This window comes from Oncorhynchus keta, chromosome 30 (genome assembly GCF_023373465.1).
Source record: "Oncorhynchus keta strain PuntledgeMale-10-30-2019 chromosome 30, Oket_V2, whole genome shotgun sequence".
NCBI classification, from domain to species: Eukaryota; Metazoa; Chordata; class Actinopteri; order Salmoniformes; family Salmonidae; genus Oncorhynchus; species Oncorhynchus keta.
Window position 1 is genome coordinate 25,994,742 of NC_068450.1, and position 19,057 is coordinate 26,013,798.

The 19,057-nt window shown below is 45.7% G+C and overlaps 1 protein-coding gene across 2 annotated transcripts in view; it reads right to left on the bottom strand.

Annotated features, from left to right (window-relative positions):
• Positions 1 to 510: 510 nt before the first annotated feature.
• Positions 511 to 19,057, bottom strand: part of LOC118363334 (F-BAR and double SH3 domains protein 1-like) — a 31,035-nt gene continuing 12,488 nt past the window's right edge. Inside the window, exons 10-19 of one of the 2 annotated variants that reach the window (XR_008087406.1) lie at positions 17,631 to 17,726; positions 17,337 to 17,456; positions 17,153 to 17,257; positions 10,218 to 10,499; positions 10,030 to 10,113; positions 5,566 to 5,758; positions 4,955 to 5,160; positions 4,465 to 4,589; positions 3,555 to 3,610; positions 511 to 747 (exon numbers count right to left, since the gene is read on the bottom strand). Coding sequence is in view for 1 of the 2 variants with exons in the window: in XM_052488074.1 (XP_052344034.1) it covers positions 697 to 747; positions 3,555 to 3,610; positions 4,465 to 4,654; positions 4,955 to 5,160; positions 5,566 to 5,758; positions 10,030 to 10,113; positions 10,218 to 10,499; positions 17,153 to 17,257; positions 17,337 to 17,456; positions 17,631 to 17,726 (1,383 nt within the window). In the remaining variant the exon portion in view is untranslated. Of the gene's footprint in view, positions 748 to 3,554; positions 3,611 to 4,464; positions 4,655 to 4,954; positions 5,161 to 5,565; positions 5,759 to 10,029; positions 10,114 to 10,217; positions 10,500 to 17,152; positions 17,258 to 17,336; positions 17,457 to 17,630; positions 17,727 to 19,057 lie in introns of both variants that reach the window. The other variant, XM_052488074.1, reaches the window with a different exon arrangement.

Here is a 19,057-nt window from a genome sequence, read left to right on the forward strand (position 1 = left end):
ATAATTAATACAGTGCATTATATGAGGTTTACTACTGTATAATTAATACAGTGCATTATATGAGGTTTACTACTGTATAATTAATACAGTGCATTATATGAGGTTTTACTACTGCATTATATAGTTTACTACTGTATAATTAATACAGTGCTGTATAATTATACAGTGCATTATATGGTTTACTACTGTATAATTAATACAGTGCATTATATGAGGTTTACTACTGTATAATTAATACAGTGCATTATATGAGGTTTACTACTGTATAATTAATACAGTGCATTATATGAGGTTTACTACTCTAGAATTAATACAGTATATTATCATGCAAGCAAAAAAAAGCATCAGGCACAAGCTTATTTGAACTGCAATACTGAACATTTAATTCTACAGGATCTCAAATAACCCTGTATCTTATCATACGCAAATTATAAACATCACTTCCTACAAGATAGTTTAATACTTCTGGTGAATGATGTCCCTGAAGCTCAGAGACAGATGAATCCATGTTTTTTGACATATTATCACATAAACAATACAAGAATACTAACTTTCAAAAATAGTGTAGCCTGTCAGGAAGAGACAAAGCTCACCTGGTAGCTACATACTGTACAAGTCCCGGTGAGGGTGTGCACCACCAGACTCTCCTGTGGTGTCCACTCTGTCTCTTCTGAACACTCCCCCACACATGCTTCCTCAGGGCATGGGGGAGTGTCTCTGAGTCGGGGGAAGAGGGGGAGCCCTTGTCTGGGACAACAAAACAATGAATAAAGACAGACAAACAGATGAAACGCTTCAAAAGAGACTGAATGTGGTTATACAAAACATTCTAACTACAGTAATAGTGCATTTTGAGCTTTAGAGAGGGCATTCAGCAGATCAACTGAAAATATTTAAGAGCATGTTCACGCTTACGGAGCATAATATAATGGCTGAAAAACTGAGCCACCTCGCTTTATGCACCAAAATTCAATGAAGATGATAGGACACCACAAAAAAAGGATTTAAGAAAATGAGGAAGTGGCACAAACCCTGCCCAGCTCTACCCAGCCGTACCCAGCCCATCTCTACCCAGCCCTATCCAGCTCTGTCCTACCCAGCCACCCCACCCCTACCCATCTTTACCCATCCCTACCCCACCCAGCCCAGCACTGCCCTGCCACACCCCGCCCTGTCCTACCCAGCCCTGCCCAGACCTGCTCTACCCATCCCTACCCAGACCTACCTATATCTACCCAGCCCTAAGCATCTCTACCAAGCCCTGTCCAGACCTACACAGCCCTGTCCAGGCCTACACAGCCCTGTCCAGACCTACACAGCCCTGCCCAGGCCTACACAGCCCTGCCCATGCCTACACAGCCCTGCCCAGACCTACACAGCCCTGTCCAGACCTACACAGCCCTGTCCAGGCCTACACAGCCCTGCCCAGGCCTACACAGCCCTGCCCAGGCCTACACAGCCCTGCCCAGGCCTACACAGCCCTGCCCAGGCCTACACAGCCCTGTCCAGACCTACACAGCCCTGCCCAGGCCTACACAGCTCAGCCCCACCCAACCCTACCCAGCCCTGCCCAGCCCTACCCCGTCCTACCCAGTCCTACCCAACACTACCCAGTCCTACTCAAAACTACCCAGTCCTACCCAGTCTGACTCAAAACTACCCAGTACTACCCAAAACTACCCAGTCCTACCCCGCCCTAATCAACACTACCCAGTCCTACTAAACACTACCCAGTCCTACTAAACACTACCCAGTCCTACCCAGCCCTAATCAACACTACCCAGCCCTACTCAACACTACCCAGTCCTACCCAACACCACCCAGTCCTACCCAGCCCTACTCAAAACTACCCAGTCCTAATTAACACTACCCAGCCGAACCCATCCCTACCCAACACTACCCAGCCATACTCAACAGTACCCAGTCCTATCCATCCCTACCCAGTCCTACTCAACACTACCCAGTCCTAATCAACACTACCCAGTCCTAATCAACACTACCCAGCCGAACCCAGCCCTACCCAACCCTACCCCGTCCTACCCAGCCATACTCAACACTACCCAGACCTAACCAGCCCTACCCAGTCCTACTCAACACTAACCAGTCCTACTCAACACTGCCCAGCCCAACCTTACTCAGCCCTGCTCAACACTACCCAGTCCAACCCAGCCATACTCAACCCTACCCAGTCCTACCCAACACTACCCAGACCTACCGAGCCCTACTCAAAACTACCCAGTCCTAATCAACACTACCCAGCCCTACTCAACACTACCCAGTCCTACCCAGCCATACTCAACACTACCCATCCCTACCCAGCCCTACTCAACACTACCCAGTCCTACTCAACACTACCCAGCCCAACACTACCCAGCATTACTCAACACTACCAAGCCCTACCCAGCCCAACCCTACTCAAAGCTACCCAGTCCCACCCAGCCATACTCAAAACTACCCAGTCCTACCCAGCCATACTCAACACTACCCAGCCCAACCCTACTCAACCCTACCCAGCCCTACTCAACACTACCCAGCCCAACCCTACCCAGCCCTACTCAACACTACCCAGTCCTACCCAGCCATACTCAACACTACCCAGCCCTACTCAAAACTACCCAGTCCTAATTAACACTACCCAGCCAAACCCATACCTACCCAACACTACCCAGTCCTACCAAGCCCTACTCAACACTACCCAGTCCTACCCAGTCCAGTCCAACCCTACCCAGCCCTACTCAACACTACCCAGCCCTACTCAACACTACCCAGTCCTACCCAGCCCTACTCAACACTACCCAGTCCTACCCAGCCCTACTCAACACTACCCAGTCCTTCCCTACCCAGCCGTACCCAACACTACCCAGTCCCACCCAGCCCTACTCAACACTACCCAGTCCCACCCAGCCCTACTCAACACTACCCAGTCCTACCCAGCCTTACTCAACACTACCCAGCCCAACCCTACCCAGCCCTATCAAATCCTACTCAGCACTACCAATTCCTACACAGCCCTACCCAAACCTAACCAGACCTACCAGGTCTTACCCAGTTCTACCCATCCCTCCCCATCCCTGCCCTACCCACTCCTAACCAACCCTACCCAGCCCTATCCTGTCCTGCCCAGTCCTACCATTTCCTACACAGCCCTACCCAGCCCAAGCCAAATCTTCCCAGTCTTACCCAGTACTACCCATCCCTCCCCAGCTCTACCCTACTCACCCCTACCCAGCCCCTCCCTACCCATGCCTACCCACCCTACCCAGCCCAGCCCTACCCAGCCCAGACCTACCCAGCCCAGCCCTGACCTATCCAGCCCCTACCTAACCAGCCCTACCCAGCCCCTCCCTACCCACCCTACCCATTCCTACCCAGCCCCTCCCTACCCACCCTACCCAGCCCTGCCCTACCCAGCCCCTCCCTACCCACCCTACCCAGTCCTACCCTGCCCCTCCCTACCCAGTCCATCCCTACCCTGCCGAGCCCCTCCCTACCCACCCTGCCCAGCCCCTCCCTACCCAGCCCTGCCCTACCCAGCCCTAGTCCAGTCTACATACCGGTCGTATTCTTCCAGCTGAGAGGTCAGGTGAGCTGCGTGTGCTGCCTGCACTCTCTGAGAGGATGTGAGAGAAAACAAGGCCAGATACACAGTGTTCAGAGAAAAGAAAAGGAACAAAACAGTGCGTGTACTGTACATTGTTAATGAAGACTACTGTGTTTCTAACAGTGCGCTTACTGTACATTGTTAATGAAGACTACTGTGTTTCTAACAGTGTGTGTACTGTACATTGTTAATGAAGACTACTGTGTTTCTAACAGTGCGCTTACTGTACATTGTTAATGAAGACTACTGTGTTTCTAACAGTGTGTGTACTGTACATTGTTAATGAAGACTACTGTGTTTCTAACAGTGTGTGTACTGTACATTGTTAATGAATACTACTGTGTTTCTAACAGTGCGCTTACTGTACATTGTTAATGAAGACTACTGTGTTTCTAACAGTGCGCTTACTGTACATTGTTAATGAAGACTACTGTGTTTCTAACAGTGCGCTTACTGTACATTGTTAATGAAGACTACTGTGTTTCTAACAGTGCGTGTACTGTACATTGTTAATGAAGACTACTGTGTTTCTAACAGTGCGCTTACTGTACATTGTTAATGAAGACTACTGTGTTTCTAACAGTGCGTGTACTGTACATTGTTAATGAAGACTACTGTGTTTCTAACAGTGCGCTTACTGTACATTGTTAATGAAGACTACTGTGTTTCTAACAGTGCGTGTACTGTACATTGTTAATGAAGACTACTGTGTTTCTAACAGTGTGTGTACTGTACATTTTTTATGAAGACTACTGTGTTTCTAACAGTGAGTGTACTGTACATTGTTAATGAAGACTACTGTGTTTCTAACAGTGCGTGTACTGTACATTGGTTTTCTGTGATGACTGAGAGTTTATCCCCACCTGCCCTGCTGTCTGACAGGCTCTGTGATTTCAGTGAGAAAGAAGCCTGCAACCTGTCCTCCGGGTCCTTAGGGGGCGTACTGTTTACAGACCAGGACCCAGGGCCAGATGAGAAGCAGAGGAGACTGCAGGGGGTTCCAGAAATAGGGATGGGTGGAGAGAATGGAGGAAGAGTGGGGGTGGGAAGGCTCTGCAGAATTAAATGTAGAAACAATGGGAATTCAGATCATGAAAATAATAGTAATCCCCTTGAGAATGCAGAGTTTTTTTAACAGACTCCAAATTCTATCTGCAGAGTTGAATCTTCTATCACTTGACTAGTCTTATGGAATGTGTTGTACAGTATTATACCACAAGGTGGCACACTTCACAAATAGACCTCATCCATACTGTATGTTCAAAGCTTTCTTTCTCATCACTCCATGTATGTTTTGAGTCCAGGTACATTTGACAACAAAGTGTCATTCAGAGGGTAAACCAGATCTCTCACCTCCTCTTCCTCCTCTTTCTCCCCGTCCCCCAGCAGCTCCACCACCAGAGAAGGAAAGACCCCCAAGCGTCCGTCCAGCTCTCCCTCCCAGAAGCCGTCGTCAACCTCCCCCTGGCGGCAGCGCAGCAGCCTAATGACCGCCCCTTCTGGGAAGGACAGCTCCTCTGGACCCTGGCCCTGGTACTCAAACAGAGCCCGTGCCAGACCTACACCACAGAACAGACCAGACCAGAACCAAACACACAGACATCAGACTGGTATTCAAATAGAGCCCGTGCCAGACCTACACCACAGAACAGACCAGACCAGAACCAAACACACAGACATCAGACTGGTATTCAAATAGAGCCCGTGCCAGACATTCGTCACAGAACAGACTCAGACAAGTCAGTAATACATGGGTAAACATTGTCTACATTAATAATGATTAACAAGATGGCGACAGCATTACTAATAATTAACAAAATGGTGACACAGTTATATCAATGAGGGCTTGAACCTGGAATTTGGCCACTTGTCCAAATGGTATGAATCATGTCACAAACATTCAGAGGTGGGAGAGAAGCTTTCTGGTTAGTGATGATTCTTAAGACAGAAGAGCCCCTACTAACCCCCAGAGTGAGGGGAGCGGCCCTGCTGCCTCTTGGAATGTTCTGATGAGGAGCTGGAACTGTTGAAGGACCAGTCCAGCTGGGGACAAGGGAAGCCCTGCGCCAGGCAGACAGAGGAGCCCTCTCCTGGTGACCACAGGAACTGCAGGTACCTCTCAGGGACGTAGCCAACCTGGCCTGCTGCATTACGGGCCTGGAGTGGAGCACACAGTCAGTGAGTGTCAATAACATGGCTTTAGGGATGGTATATTCAGGGACAGTTGGACTTCATAGATGTGTTAAGAAGATAGCATTATAGCTATTCAATTATTGCGTCTCGTTGGGTCAATTATTGCGTCTCGTTGGGTCAATTATTGCGTCTCGTTGGGTCAATTATTGCGTCTCGTTGGGTCAATTATTGCGTCTCGTTGGGTCAATTATGGAGTCTCGTTGGGTCAATTATTGCGTCTCGTTGGGTCAATTATTGCGTCTCGTTGGGTCAATTATGGAGTCTCGTTGGGTCAATTACGGAGTCTAGTTAGGTAAATTATGGAGTCTCGTTGGGTCAATTATGGAGTCTCATTGGGTCAATTAAGGAGTCTCGTAACCAACAGGCTTAACGCGCAGCTGCAGGTTAGTGCTGGATTTCTTAAAAAGCTACTAACGGGAGATTACGTGCACCAGCGTGTTAAAACAAACTGCTTGCAACCAAAAAAACAATAATAAATCAGATCAGTTCATCTCCCGTTGTACTGTGTCAAATTAGTTAGATACCGCACAGCTGGGTTTAGCTTCACTACTCCAGGCCCCAATTAAATATCGATTATCAGGAACATTGAAAATAGCAAGGCTGGTAATTAATCAATATTTATTGTAAGAATATGCACTAGACAACACACATTATTGTTGTCTATCAACAATGACAAGCCACCGGGGTCTGACAATCTGGATGGAAAATTACTGAGGATAATAGCAGACGATATTGCTACTCCTATTTGCCACATCTTCAATTGAAGCCTACTAGAAAGTGTGTGCCCTCAGGCCTGGAGGGAAGCTAAAGTCATTCCGCTACCCAAGAATAGTAAAGACCCCTTTACTGGCTCAAATAGCTGACCAATCAGCCTGTTACCAACCCTTAGTAAACATCTGATTTTTTTTTGTTGACCAGATACAGTGCTATTTCACAGTAAATAAATTGACAACTGACTTTCAGCACACTTATAGGGAAGGACACTCAACAAGCACAGCACTTACACAAATGACTGATGAGAAATTGGCTGAGAGAAATTGATGATAAAATGATTGTGGGGGCTGTCTTGTTCGACTTCACTGCAGCTTTTGACATTATTGATCATTGTCTACTGCTGGAAAAACATGTGGATAAGTTACTTGTCTAACAGGTGTTCTTTAATAGAAGCCTCTCAAACATAATCCAGGTAGAATCAGGAATTCCCTAGTAGCGGTTTAGGCCCCTTGCTCTTTTACATTTTTACTAACGACATGCCACTGACTTTGAGTGAAGCCAGAGTGTCTACGTATGTGGATTACTTAACACTACACGTCAGCTACTACAGCAACTGAAATGAATGCAACACTTAACAAAGAGCTGCAGTAAGCTTCAGAGTGGGTGGCAAGGAATACATTAGCCCTAAATATTTCTAAAACTAAAAGCATTGTATTTGGGACAAATCATTCACTATACCCTAAATGTCAACTAAATATTGTAATAAATAATGTGGAAATGTATCAAGTTGAGATGACTAAACTGCTTGGAGTAACCCTGGATTGTAAACTGTCCTGATGACACTCTTCACACGGTGAGTACGAGGAGTTGGCAGAGGACATACTGGGCTGTGAAGGCGCACTGGAGACACGGTGCGTAGAACCGGCACACATTGTACCGGAATGATGACACTCTTCACATGGTGAGTACGAGGAGTTGACAGAGGACATACTGGGTGGTGAAGGCGCACTGGAGATCTTGTGCGTACTGCCGGCATCAATGGTACGGTTCGATAACACACTTCGCACAGCAAGTGCGAGGAGCAGGCACAGGTCGTACCGGGCTGTGGAAGCGCACTGGAGACACGGTCAATTGTTCCGGAACTTTAACACACTTCTCAGGATGAGTACGGGGAGCTGACTACGTAGTGCTCAAACACACTATACATAAACAATATCCCATAACCCAAAGGTGGAAAAAATGCTTAAGTATGATCCCCAATTAGAGACAACGATAACCAGAGGCCTCTAATTGGGAATCATACAAATCCCCAACATAGGAAATCAAACCTAGAACCCCACATAGAAGATATAAACTAGAACAAAAAACCCTAGTCACGCCCTGACCGACTCTACCATAGAAAATACAGGTTTTCAATATTCAGGTAGCTAAGATGGGAAGAAGTCCGTAATAAAGCGAGGCTTTGCCTTCTTTTTTAAAACTTTATTTAACTAGGCAAGTCAGTTAAGAACAAATTCTTATTTTCAATGACGGCCTAGGAACAGTGGGTTAACTGCCTTTTCAGGGGCAAAATGACAGATTTGTACTTTGTCAGCTCAGGGGTTTGAACTTGCAACCTTCCAGGTTACTAGTCCAACACTCTAACCACTAGGCTATGCTAACAACAATATCAATAAGGCAGGTCCTACACGCCCTAGTTTTGTTGCACCTTGACTACTGTTCAGTCGTGTGCTCAGGTGCCACAAAAAAATTGCAATTGATTCAGAACAGGTCAGCACGGCTGGCCTTTGGATGTACTCAGAGAGCTAATATCAATAACATGCATGTCAATCTCTCCTGGCTCAAAGTGGAGGAGAGATTGACTTCATCACTACTTGTATTTGTGAGAGGTATTGACATGTTGAACGCACCAATCTTTCTGTTTGAACTACTGGCACACAGCTCGGACACCCATGTATATCCCACAAGACATGTCACAAGAGGTCTCTTCACAGTCCCCAAGTCCAGAACAGACTATAGGAGACACACAGTACTACATAGAGCCATGACTACATTGAACTCTATTTCACATCAAGTAACTGATGCAAGCAGTAAAATTATATTTAAAAAACATATAATAAAACACCTTATGGAACAGCGGGGACTGTGAAGCAACACAAACATAGACACAGACTCATGCACACACACACACACACACACACACACACACACACACACACACACACACACACACACACACACACACACACACGATAACATACATACAGTACATAAAGCTAGCTGCCATTGGACTCTGGAGCAGTGGAAATGCATTCTCTGGAGTGATAAATCACGCTTCACCATCTGGCAGTCCGACGGACGAATCTGGGTTTGGCGGACGCCAGGAGAACACTTCCTGCCCGAATGCATGGTGCTGACTGTAAAGTTTGGTGAAGGAGGAATAATGGTCTGGGGCTGTTTTTCATGGTTCGGACTAGACCCCTCAGTTCCAGTGAAGGGAAATCTTAACGCTACAGCATACAATGACATTCTAGACGATTCTGTGCTTCTAACTTTGTGGCAACAGCTTGGGGGAAGGCCCTTTCCTTTTTCAGCATAACAATAACCGTGTGCACAAAACGGCCTTCCCCCAAGGCCAGTCAAGTTCTTCCACACCGATCTCGTCAAACCATTTCTGTACGAACCTCACTTTGTGCACAGGGGTACTGTAGAGTACAGTACAGTAAAGTACAATACAGTACATTATAGACATCTATGTTTGGGCAACATTATAATATAATTTGATTAGACTATAATTTTATGAAAACATATATTCTATTAACTCAATCATGATTGGCTTGATTTAGTTACCAATTTTAGAATGTGGATTGTTCAGGATACTTTATCTTCCGATAAAATGTGAATGTTAAATTGTCACAGTAAACGAGGAATGATTGTTAAATAGTCAAATCTGTGCTTAGTCTGCTCAAATAGAAGGTTTAATTTATTCTGAAGATAATACCCACCAGAGGGCTAAATAGTCTTGAAAAATGTTGCCAGTAACCATGACTTAAAGTTAACACTTTTAGGGAGCGGTAACATGGTGGCCAATAGTTGTTGCAGTTGAGATCAACTGTGTGGGATCTCATTAATGGTTTACAGAGAGCTCGCCTAATGTTGACAGTGCTTAATGTTGGTTGTAATTGACCCGTTATTTTTCACAACTGTTACGGATCAGTAAATATGAAGTTGAAGCGACATAAAGCCTCTCTTTCTCAAACAGGAAGACCGGCAGTTTGTTTACACTGTGCTTAGTAGAAACAGGAAGTGAGGAGACCGCAGGCATTTGGTAGAGTGGGCAAATGTGTGGGAACAACTGCCTGCTACAGTAAATAGCACTGTTCCATGAGACAAAAGTTGCATCCCAAATGGCACCCTATTCCCTACATAGTTCACTGCTTTTGACCAGAGCCCTATGGAGCCTAAATATGGAATAGGGTGCCATTTGGGATGCAGCCAGAGAGAAATCTGTCCTCATTTACCTTCAGCCAGTCCTCCATGTCTCCATCCTCTATCACCTGAAGCTCTTCTCCCTCTGTGATTGACAGCTCGTCTCCTTGGCAGGCCTGCAAGAAGATGGGCCAGAAAATTACACACAATAACACCTGAGAGGAAAATCCCATTCCTGTAATGTTGACATTTCTAAAATGTTAAGTCCTGATATTGTCACCTGATAGCTGTAGAGAACCATGCAAGCCAAGGGGTATCCACACGGCACCGAGCAGGAAGTTGAATCGATGAAAGTGTCACCATCTTCATCGTAGTCGTCGAAGTCTGTGAACTCAAACTCGTCCTCGGAGATATCTCCGTTGGACATGCGTGCCTCGCTCAGCCTCCTGTCCCTCTCCAGCTCCTCGTCTGCCTGGGTCATAGCACTGCTCACCCATGGCTCCACGTCCACCCCCGCCGACGCCAGCAGCGCCAGCCTGGACTCCGCCTTCACCCGGCTCACCTGGACACACACAAACACACACACACACCACTTACTACCTGTCACCCCTCCCACACGTCTCTCACAGGTACCTTGTACCAGATTACTTTTCCTCAATGTCATCCCTTTTACAGCCACAACTCAATGTAACACCTCAGACACTGCAACACCTCACACACTGTAACACCTCACACACTGTAACATCTCACACACTGTAACATCTCACACACTAACACCTCACACACTAACACCTCACACACTATAACACCTCACACACTGTAACACCTCAGACACTGTAACACCTCACACACTGTAACACCTCACACACTGTAACACCTCACACACTGTAACACCTCAGACACTGTAACAACTCAGACACTGTAACAACTCAGACACTGTAACATCTCAGACACTGTAACACCTCACACACTGTAACACCTCAGACACTAACACCTCACGCACTGTAACACCTCACGCATTGTAACACCTCACGCACTGTAACACCTCACGCACTGTAACACCTCACGCACTGTAACACCTCAGACACTGTAACACCTCACACACTGTAACACCTCACACACTGTAACACCTCACACACTGTAACACCTCAGACACTGTAGCACCTCAGACACTGTAACACCTCACACACTATAACACCTCAGACACTGCAACACCTCACACACTATAACACCTCACACACTGTAACACCTCACACACTGTAACAACTCACACACTGTAACACCTCACACACTGTAACACCTCACACTGCAACACCTCACACACTGTAACACCTCACACACTGTAACACCTCACATACTGTAACACCTCACACACTGTAACACCTCACACACTGTAACACCTCACACACTGTAACACATCACACACTGTAACACATCACACACTGTAACACCTCACGCACTGTAACACCTCACACTGCAACACCTCACACACTGTAACACCTCACACACTGTAACACCTCACATACTGTAACACCTCACACACTGTAACACCTCACACACTGTACCACCTCACACACTGTAACACCTCACACACTGTAACAACTCAGACACTGTAACACCTCAGACACTGTAACACCTCACACACTATAACAACTCAGACACTGTAACACCTCACACACTGTAACACCTCACACACTAACACCTCAGACACTGTAACACCTCACACACTAACACCTCACACACTGTAACACCTCACACACTGTAACACCTCACACACTGTAACAACTCACACACTAACACCTCAGACACTGTAACACCTCACACTCTGTAACACCTCACACACTGTAACACCTCACACACTGTAACACCTCACACACTGTAACACCTCACACACTGTAACACCTCAGATACTATAACACCTCAGACACTGTAACACCTCAGACACTGTAACACCTCAGACACTATAACACCTCACACACTAACACCTCACACACTAACACCTCAGACACTGTAACACCTCACACACTGTAACACCTCACACACTATAACAACTCAGACACTGTAACACCTCACACACTATAACAACTCACACACTGTAACACCTCAAACACTGTAACACCTCACACACTGTAACACCTCACACACTGTAACACCTCACACTCTGTAACACCTCAGACACTGTAACACCTCAGACACTGTAACACCTCACTCACTATAACACCTCACACACTATAACACCTCACACACTGTAACACCTCACACACTAACACCTCAGACACTGTAACACCTCAAACACTGTAACACCTCAGACACTGTAACACCTCAGACACTGTAACACCTCTGACACACTGTAACACCTTACACAGTAACACCTCAGACACTGTAACACCTCAGACACTGTAACACCTCAGACACTGTAACTCCTCAGACACTGTAACTCCTCAGACACTAACACCTCAGACACTGTAACACCTCAGACACTGTAACACCTCAGACACTGTAACACCTCAGACACTGTAACACCTCACGCACTGTAACACCTCAAGCACTGTAACACCTCACGCACTGTAACACCTCACACACTGTAACACCTCACACACTGTAACACCTCACACACTGTAACACCTCAGATACTATAACACCTCAGACACTGTAACAACTCAGACACTGCAACACCTCACACACTATAACACCTCACACACTATAACACCTCACACACTGTAACACCTCACACACTAACACCTCACACACTGTAACACCTCACACACTGTAACACCTCACACACTGTAACACCTCACACACTGTAACACCTCACACACTAACACCTCACACTGCAACACCTCAGACACTGTAACATCTCACACACTGTAACACCTCACACACTGTAACACCTCACACACTGTAACACCTCACACTGTCACGTAGAGTAGGCCAGAAGGCTAAACTGGATAACCTAACCTCTATCAAAATAAAAAGATGGCGGAACCGCAAAAGTTCTTCTGTGCAAAGGTGTTTATTTACAAGTGATTCCGGAACAAAAAAAACAACAGTACTGCCATCAACGTCTACCTTATGGGACAGCTTAAAAACAATGCTGCCCCATCCACAGCATAATCCAAAGTAACCCTTCTATGACTGAAAGAGAGGCTCCTTTTGTAGGGCTCGCCCCTCCCCTCAGAACAATTAACCCTAATTAATTCATCAATTAACAATACAAACCTACATTTTCCATGAACTAAACATACTAAAGGATATACATTGCAACACGGTTTTAAACAATATCACAACATAACATTTACAACATTACATCACTACTGACAATATCTTTCAATATGCCCATGGGACAGGCACTATAAAGCCAACCCAATTCCCTTAGCTCGGGTCCTTTTCCAGCATACCCGGAAGCTACAGAGATGGAGAGTAAGGAACAGAACAAACACACATTGCGCTCATCCACAACATTGATAAGTATAATAATTATTATATCTCTCAAATATGAACATTGACAAGTGTGAAATGCATGCACCAAGACAGAAGTTAATTTGTGTGTCGACCCACATTGTTAACTTATCTTACAATGGCGCAGGGAGGAGTGATGAATATGTGTGTGCGTTAGAAACCAAATGCTGCCCGCGGCCAGTGACGGACTTCTACGTCACAACACCTCACACTCTGTAACACCTCAGACACTGTAACACCTCAGACACGGTAACACCTCACACACTGTAACACCTCACACACTGTAACACCTCACACACTGTAACACCTCAGACACTGTAACACCTCAGACACTGTAACTCCTCAGACACTGTAACACCTCACGCACTGTAACACCTCACGCACTGTAACACCTCACACTGCAACACCTCACACACTGTAACACCTGACACACTGTAACACCTCACATACTGTAACACCTCACACACTGTAACACCTCACACACTGTACCACCTCACACACTGTAACACCTCACACACTGTAACAACTCAGACACTGTAACACCTCAGACACTGTAACACCTCACACACTATAACAACTCAGACACTGTAACACCTCACACACTGTAACACCTCACACACTAACACCTCAGACACTGTAACACCTCACACACTAACACCTCACACACTAACACCTAACACCTCACACACTGTAACACCTCACACACTGTAACACACTGTAACACCTCACACTGTAACAACTCACACACTAACACCTCAGACACTGTAACACCTCACACTCTGTCCAACAACACACTAACACTCACACTGTAACACCTCACACACTGTAACACCTCACACACTGTAACACCTCACACACTGTAACACCTCAGACACTGTAACACCTCAGACACTGTAACACCTCAGACACTGTAACACCTCAGACACTATAACACCTCACACACTAACACCTCACACACTAACACCTCAGACACTGTAACACACTGTAACACCTCACACACTGTAACACCTCAGACACTGTAACACCTACACTGTAACACCTCAGACACTGTAACACCTCACACTCTGTAACACCTCAGACACTGTAACACCTCACACACTGTAACACCTCACACACTACTGTAACACCTCACACACTATAACACCTCAGACACTGTAACACCTCACACACTAACACCTCAGACACTGTAACACCTCAAACACTGTAACACCTCACACACTGTAACACCTCAGACACTGTAACACCTCAGACACTGTAACACCTCACCTCAACACTGTAACACCTCAGACACTGTAACACCTCAGACACTGTAACACCTCAGACACTGTAACACCTCACACACTGTAACACCTCAGACACTGTAACACCTCAGACACTGTAACACCTCAGACACTGTAACACCTCAAACACTGACACTGTAACACCTCAGACACTGTAACACCTCAGACACTGTAACACCTCACACACTGTAACACCTCACACACTGTAACACCTAACACCTCACACACTGTAACACCTCACACACTGTAACACCTCAGACACTGTAACACCTCACACTGTAACACCTCAGACACTGTAACACCTCACACACTAACACCTCACACACTATAACACCTCAGACACTGTAACACCTCACACACTGTAACACCTCACACACTGTAACACCTCACACACTGTAACACCTCACACACTGTAACACCCTCACACTGTAACACCTCACACACTGTAACACCTCACACACTAACACCTCACACTGTAACACCTCAGACACTGTAACACCTCACACACTGTAACACCTCACACACTGTAACACCTCACACACTGTAACACCTCACACACACGTAACACCTCAGACTAAACTGTAACTAACACCTCACACATCAAAATAAACACTGTAACCTCAAACCTGTGCAAACACTGTAACACCGGAACAGACACTGTAACACCTCATGGGACACTGTAACACCTCACACTCTGTAAACCTCAGACACTGTAACAATTAACCTAATTAATTCACACTAACAAACAAACCTACATTTTCCATGAACTAAACATACTAAAGGATATCATTGCAACACTGTAACACAACATTACAGACACTGTAACACCTCAGACACTGTAACACTCACTGTAACACCTCAGACACTGTAACACCTCAGACACTGTAACACCTCAGACACTGTAACACCTCAGACACTGTAACACCTCACACACTGTAACACCTCACACACTGTAACACCTCACACACTGTAACACCTCACACACTGTAACACCTCAGACACTGTAACACCTCAGACACTATAACACCTCAGACACTGTAACACCTCAGACACTGTAACACCTCAGACACTGTAACAACTCACGCACTGTAACATCTCACGCACTGTAACACCTCAGATACTATAACACCTCAGACACTGTAACACCTCACGCACTGTAACACCTCACGCACTGTAACACGTCACGCACTGTAACACCTCAGATACTGTAACACCTCAGACACTGTAACACCTCAGACACTGTAACATCTCACACACTGTAACACCTCAGACACTATAACACCTCACACACTAACACCTCAGACACTGTAACACCTCACACACTATAACAACTCAGACACTGTAACACCTCAGACACTGTAACACCTCGCGCACTGTAACACCTCACGCACTGTAACACCTCAGACACTGTAACACCGCACGCACTGTAACACCTCACGCACTGTAACACCTCAAACACTGTAACACCTCAGACACTGTAACATCTCAGACACTGTAACATCTCAGACACTGTAACATCTCAGACACTGTAACATCTCAGACATAATAACTTAAACACACTACATATGAATAAGCAATAATACTAATAATATTCATTAAACAGCACAGCAAAATAAGCGTTGTTGTCATCAAGGACATCTGGGGTTGGCTGTAGCATCATATTAGGTTCATATTAACAGTACATTAACAGCATATTGGCTGCATTATGTTTCCTAAACCCAACTTCTTTCTTGTAAGTAAAGAAACATGGTTTTTCAGGCCAATACAATAGCTTGATTACATCACATAACACTTACTCTGAGCCCAAGACAACTGAATAAAGCAGGAGGAGGTCGTGGGTTGAATGAACAGTTCCAACTGACGCATGATGCCAGCAGCATTTGCATTTGTCCTTGTGGGAAGTAGGAAGTAGGCAGTGACACATATTCCATTCAGATCCAGATAGAGGGCATCCACCTGGCTCATCAATGAGCCAGGCAAAGTGGAGGAGAGAGCCCTGCCGTTAGCTCTACAAAGGCTCTAGTAGTAGAAAGCATCCTGCATCTGCAGAAGCATGGCTATAGGCCTAGAACACACGCAGCCTTGGTCTCATCACCCACCAGTAACTTAGCATTAAATAACTACATCCACCTCTACACTGCACCATAGGAGATACATTTGAAGATCCCTTTTTAGTTCCAGGTAGAACCCTTTGGGTTTCATGTAGAACCCTTTCCACAGAGGGGAACCAAAAAATATTATCTTATGGGGACAGCCAAAGAACCCTTTTGGAACCCTTTTTTCTAAGAGTGTAAAGAAGGCTAACACCAGCGTATCAAAGAGGAACTCTGATAAAGCCTGGTTAATGACTGCATGCCTTATCATTATCCATTTCCTGGTAGGGTGGAATAGTAGGAGGGTAATGTGAGGTCATTAACATTACGTTGGGCTTGTAGTAGCTAACAGTAACATTACGTTGGGCTAGTAGTAGTCCTACCTGTGCTTTCCTCACACTCTCCTTCACCCCCACCATCTTCTGTTCCACGCTGACTCCTGTGTCTCCTGACAGCAGTTTGAAACGCCTGTCCAGCATCTGCAGTGCCTATGAGGAAGGTAGACAGAGGTTACACAAGGTCAAGCTCCCGAACCAGAGGTAAACAGAGCTTTCGCCCACTACTCACCCTATCTCCGTGTGAGATGATCTTGTAGTCTTTGGCAGCCTTAGCAGACCACTTGCGGGCCTCCTTGTCCAAACAGCTCTCCCCCTCAGCACTGGAGATATGTTGCTTCAGAATGCACACCTTTTGAAAGAACAGGAGGTGAAGCTGGGATTATCTCACACACAAAATACTATATGGAAATTTCAACATTTTCACCTCAATCAGGGTTTTATTCAAACAGCTTTGTGGATATTAATTGTGATATAATGGTGTTTACATGGTAATCAAGAACAGTGGTACTACAGTGAGCCACACCTTGTCTTTAGGGGCAACCTGGAAGTGAAAGCCGGCTGTTCTGGTGAAGACCGGGAACTCCTGGAGGAAGATCTGGATGTTCCGTTCTCTAGACACCTATCAGAGAACCAAACAAACTGTCACGTCCTGACCTTAGTTCCTTTTTTATGTCTCTATTTTAGTTTGGTCAGGGCGTGAGTTGGGGTGGGCATTCTATGTTTTGTATTTCTGTTTTTTTTTTTTTTCACCTTTATTTAACCAGGTAGGCAAGTTGAGAACAAGTTCTCATTTACAATTGCGACCTGGCCAAGATAAAGCAAAGCAGTTCGACAGATACAACGACACAGAGTTACACATGGAGTAAAACAAACATACAATCAATAATACAGTATAAACAAGTCTATATACAATGTGAGCAAATTAGGTGAGAAGGGAGGTAAAGGCAAAAAAGGCCATGGTGGCAAAGTAAATACAATATAGCAAGTAATACACTGGAATGGTAGTTTTGCAATGGAAGAATGTGCAAAGTAGAAATAAAAATAATGGGGTGCAAAGGAGCAAAATAAATAAATTAATTAAATACAGTTGGGAAAGAGGTAGTTGTTTGGGCTAAATTATAGGTGGGCTATGTACAGGTGCAGTAATCTGTAAGATGCTCTGACAGTTGGTGCTTAAAGCTAGTGAGGGAGATAAGTGTTTCCAGTTTCAGAGATTTTTGTAGTTCGTTCCAGTCATTGGCAGCAGAGAACTGGAAGGAGAGGCGGCCAAAGAAAGAATTGGTTTTGGGGGTGACTAGAGAGATATACCTGCTGGAGCGTGTGCTACAGGTGGGAGATGCTATGGTGACCAGCGAGCTGAGATAAGGGGGACTTTACCTAGCAGGGTCTTGTAGATGACATGGAGCCAGTGGGTTTGGCGACGAGTATGAAGCGAGGGCCAGCCAACGAGAGCGTACAGGTCGCAATGGTGGGTAGTATATGGGGCTTTGGTGACAAAACGGATTGCACTGTGATAGACTGCATCCAATTTGTTGAGTAGGGTATTGGAGGCTATTTTGTAAATGACATCGCCAAAGTCGAGGATTGGTAGGATGGTCAGTTTTACAAGAGTATGTTTGGCAGCATGAGTGAAGGATGCTTTGTTGCGAAATAGGAAGCCAATTCTAGATTTAACTTTGGATTGGAGATGTTTGATATGGGTCTGGAAGGAGAGTTTACAGTCTAACCAGACACCTAAGTATTTGTAGTTGTCCACGTATTCTAAGTCAGAGCCGTCCAGAGTAGTGATGTTGGACAGGCGGGTAGGTGCAGGTAGCGATCGGTTGAAGAGCATGCATTTAGTTTTACTTGTATTTAAGAGCAATTGGAGGCCACGGAAGGAGAGTTGTATGTCATTGAAGCTTGCCTGGAGGGTTGTTAACACAGTGTCCAAAGAAGGGCCGGAAGTAT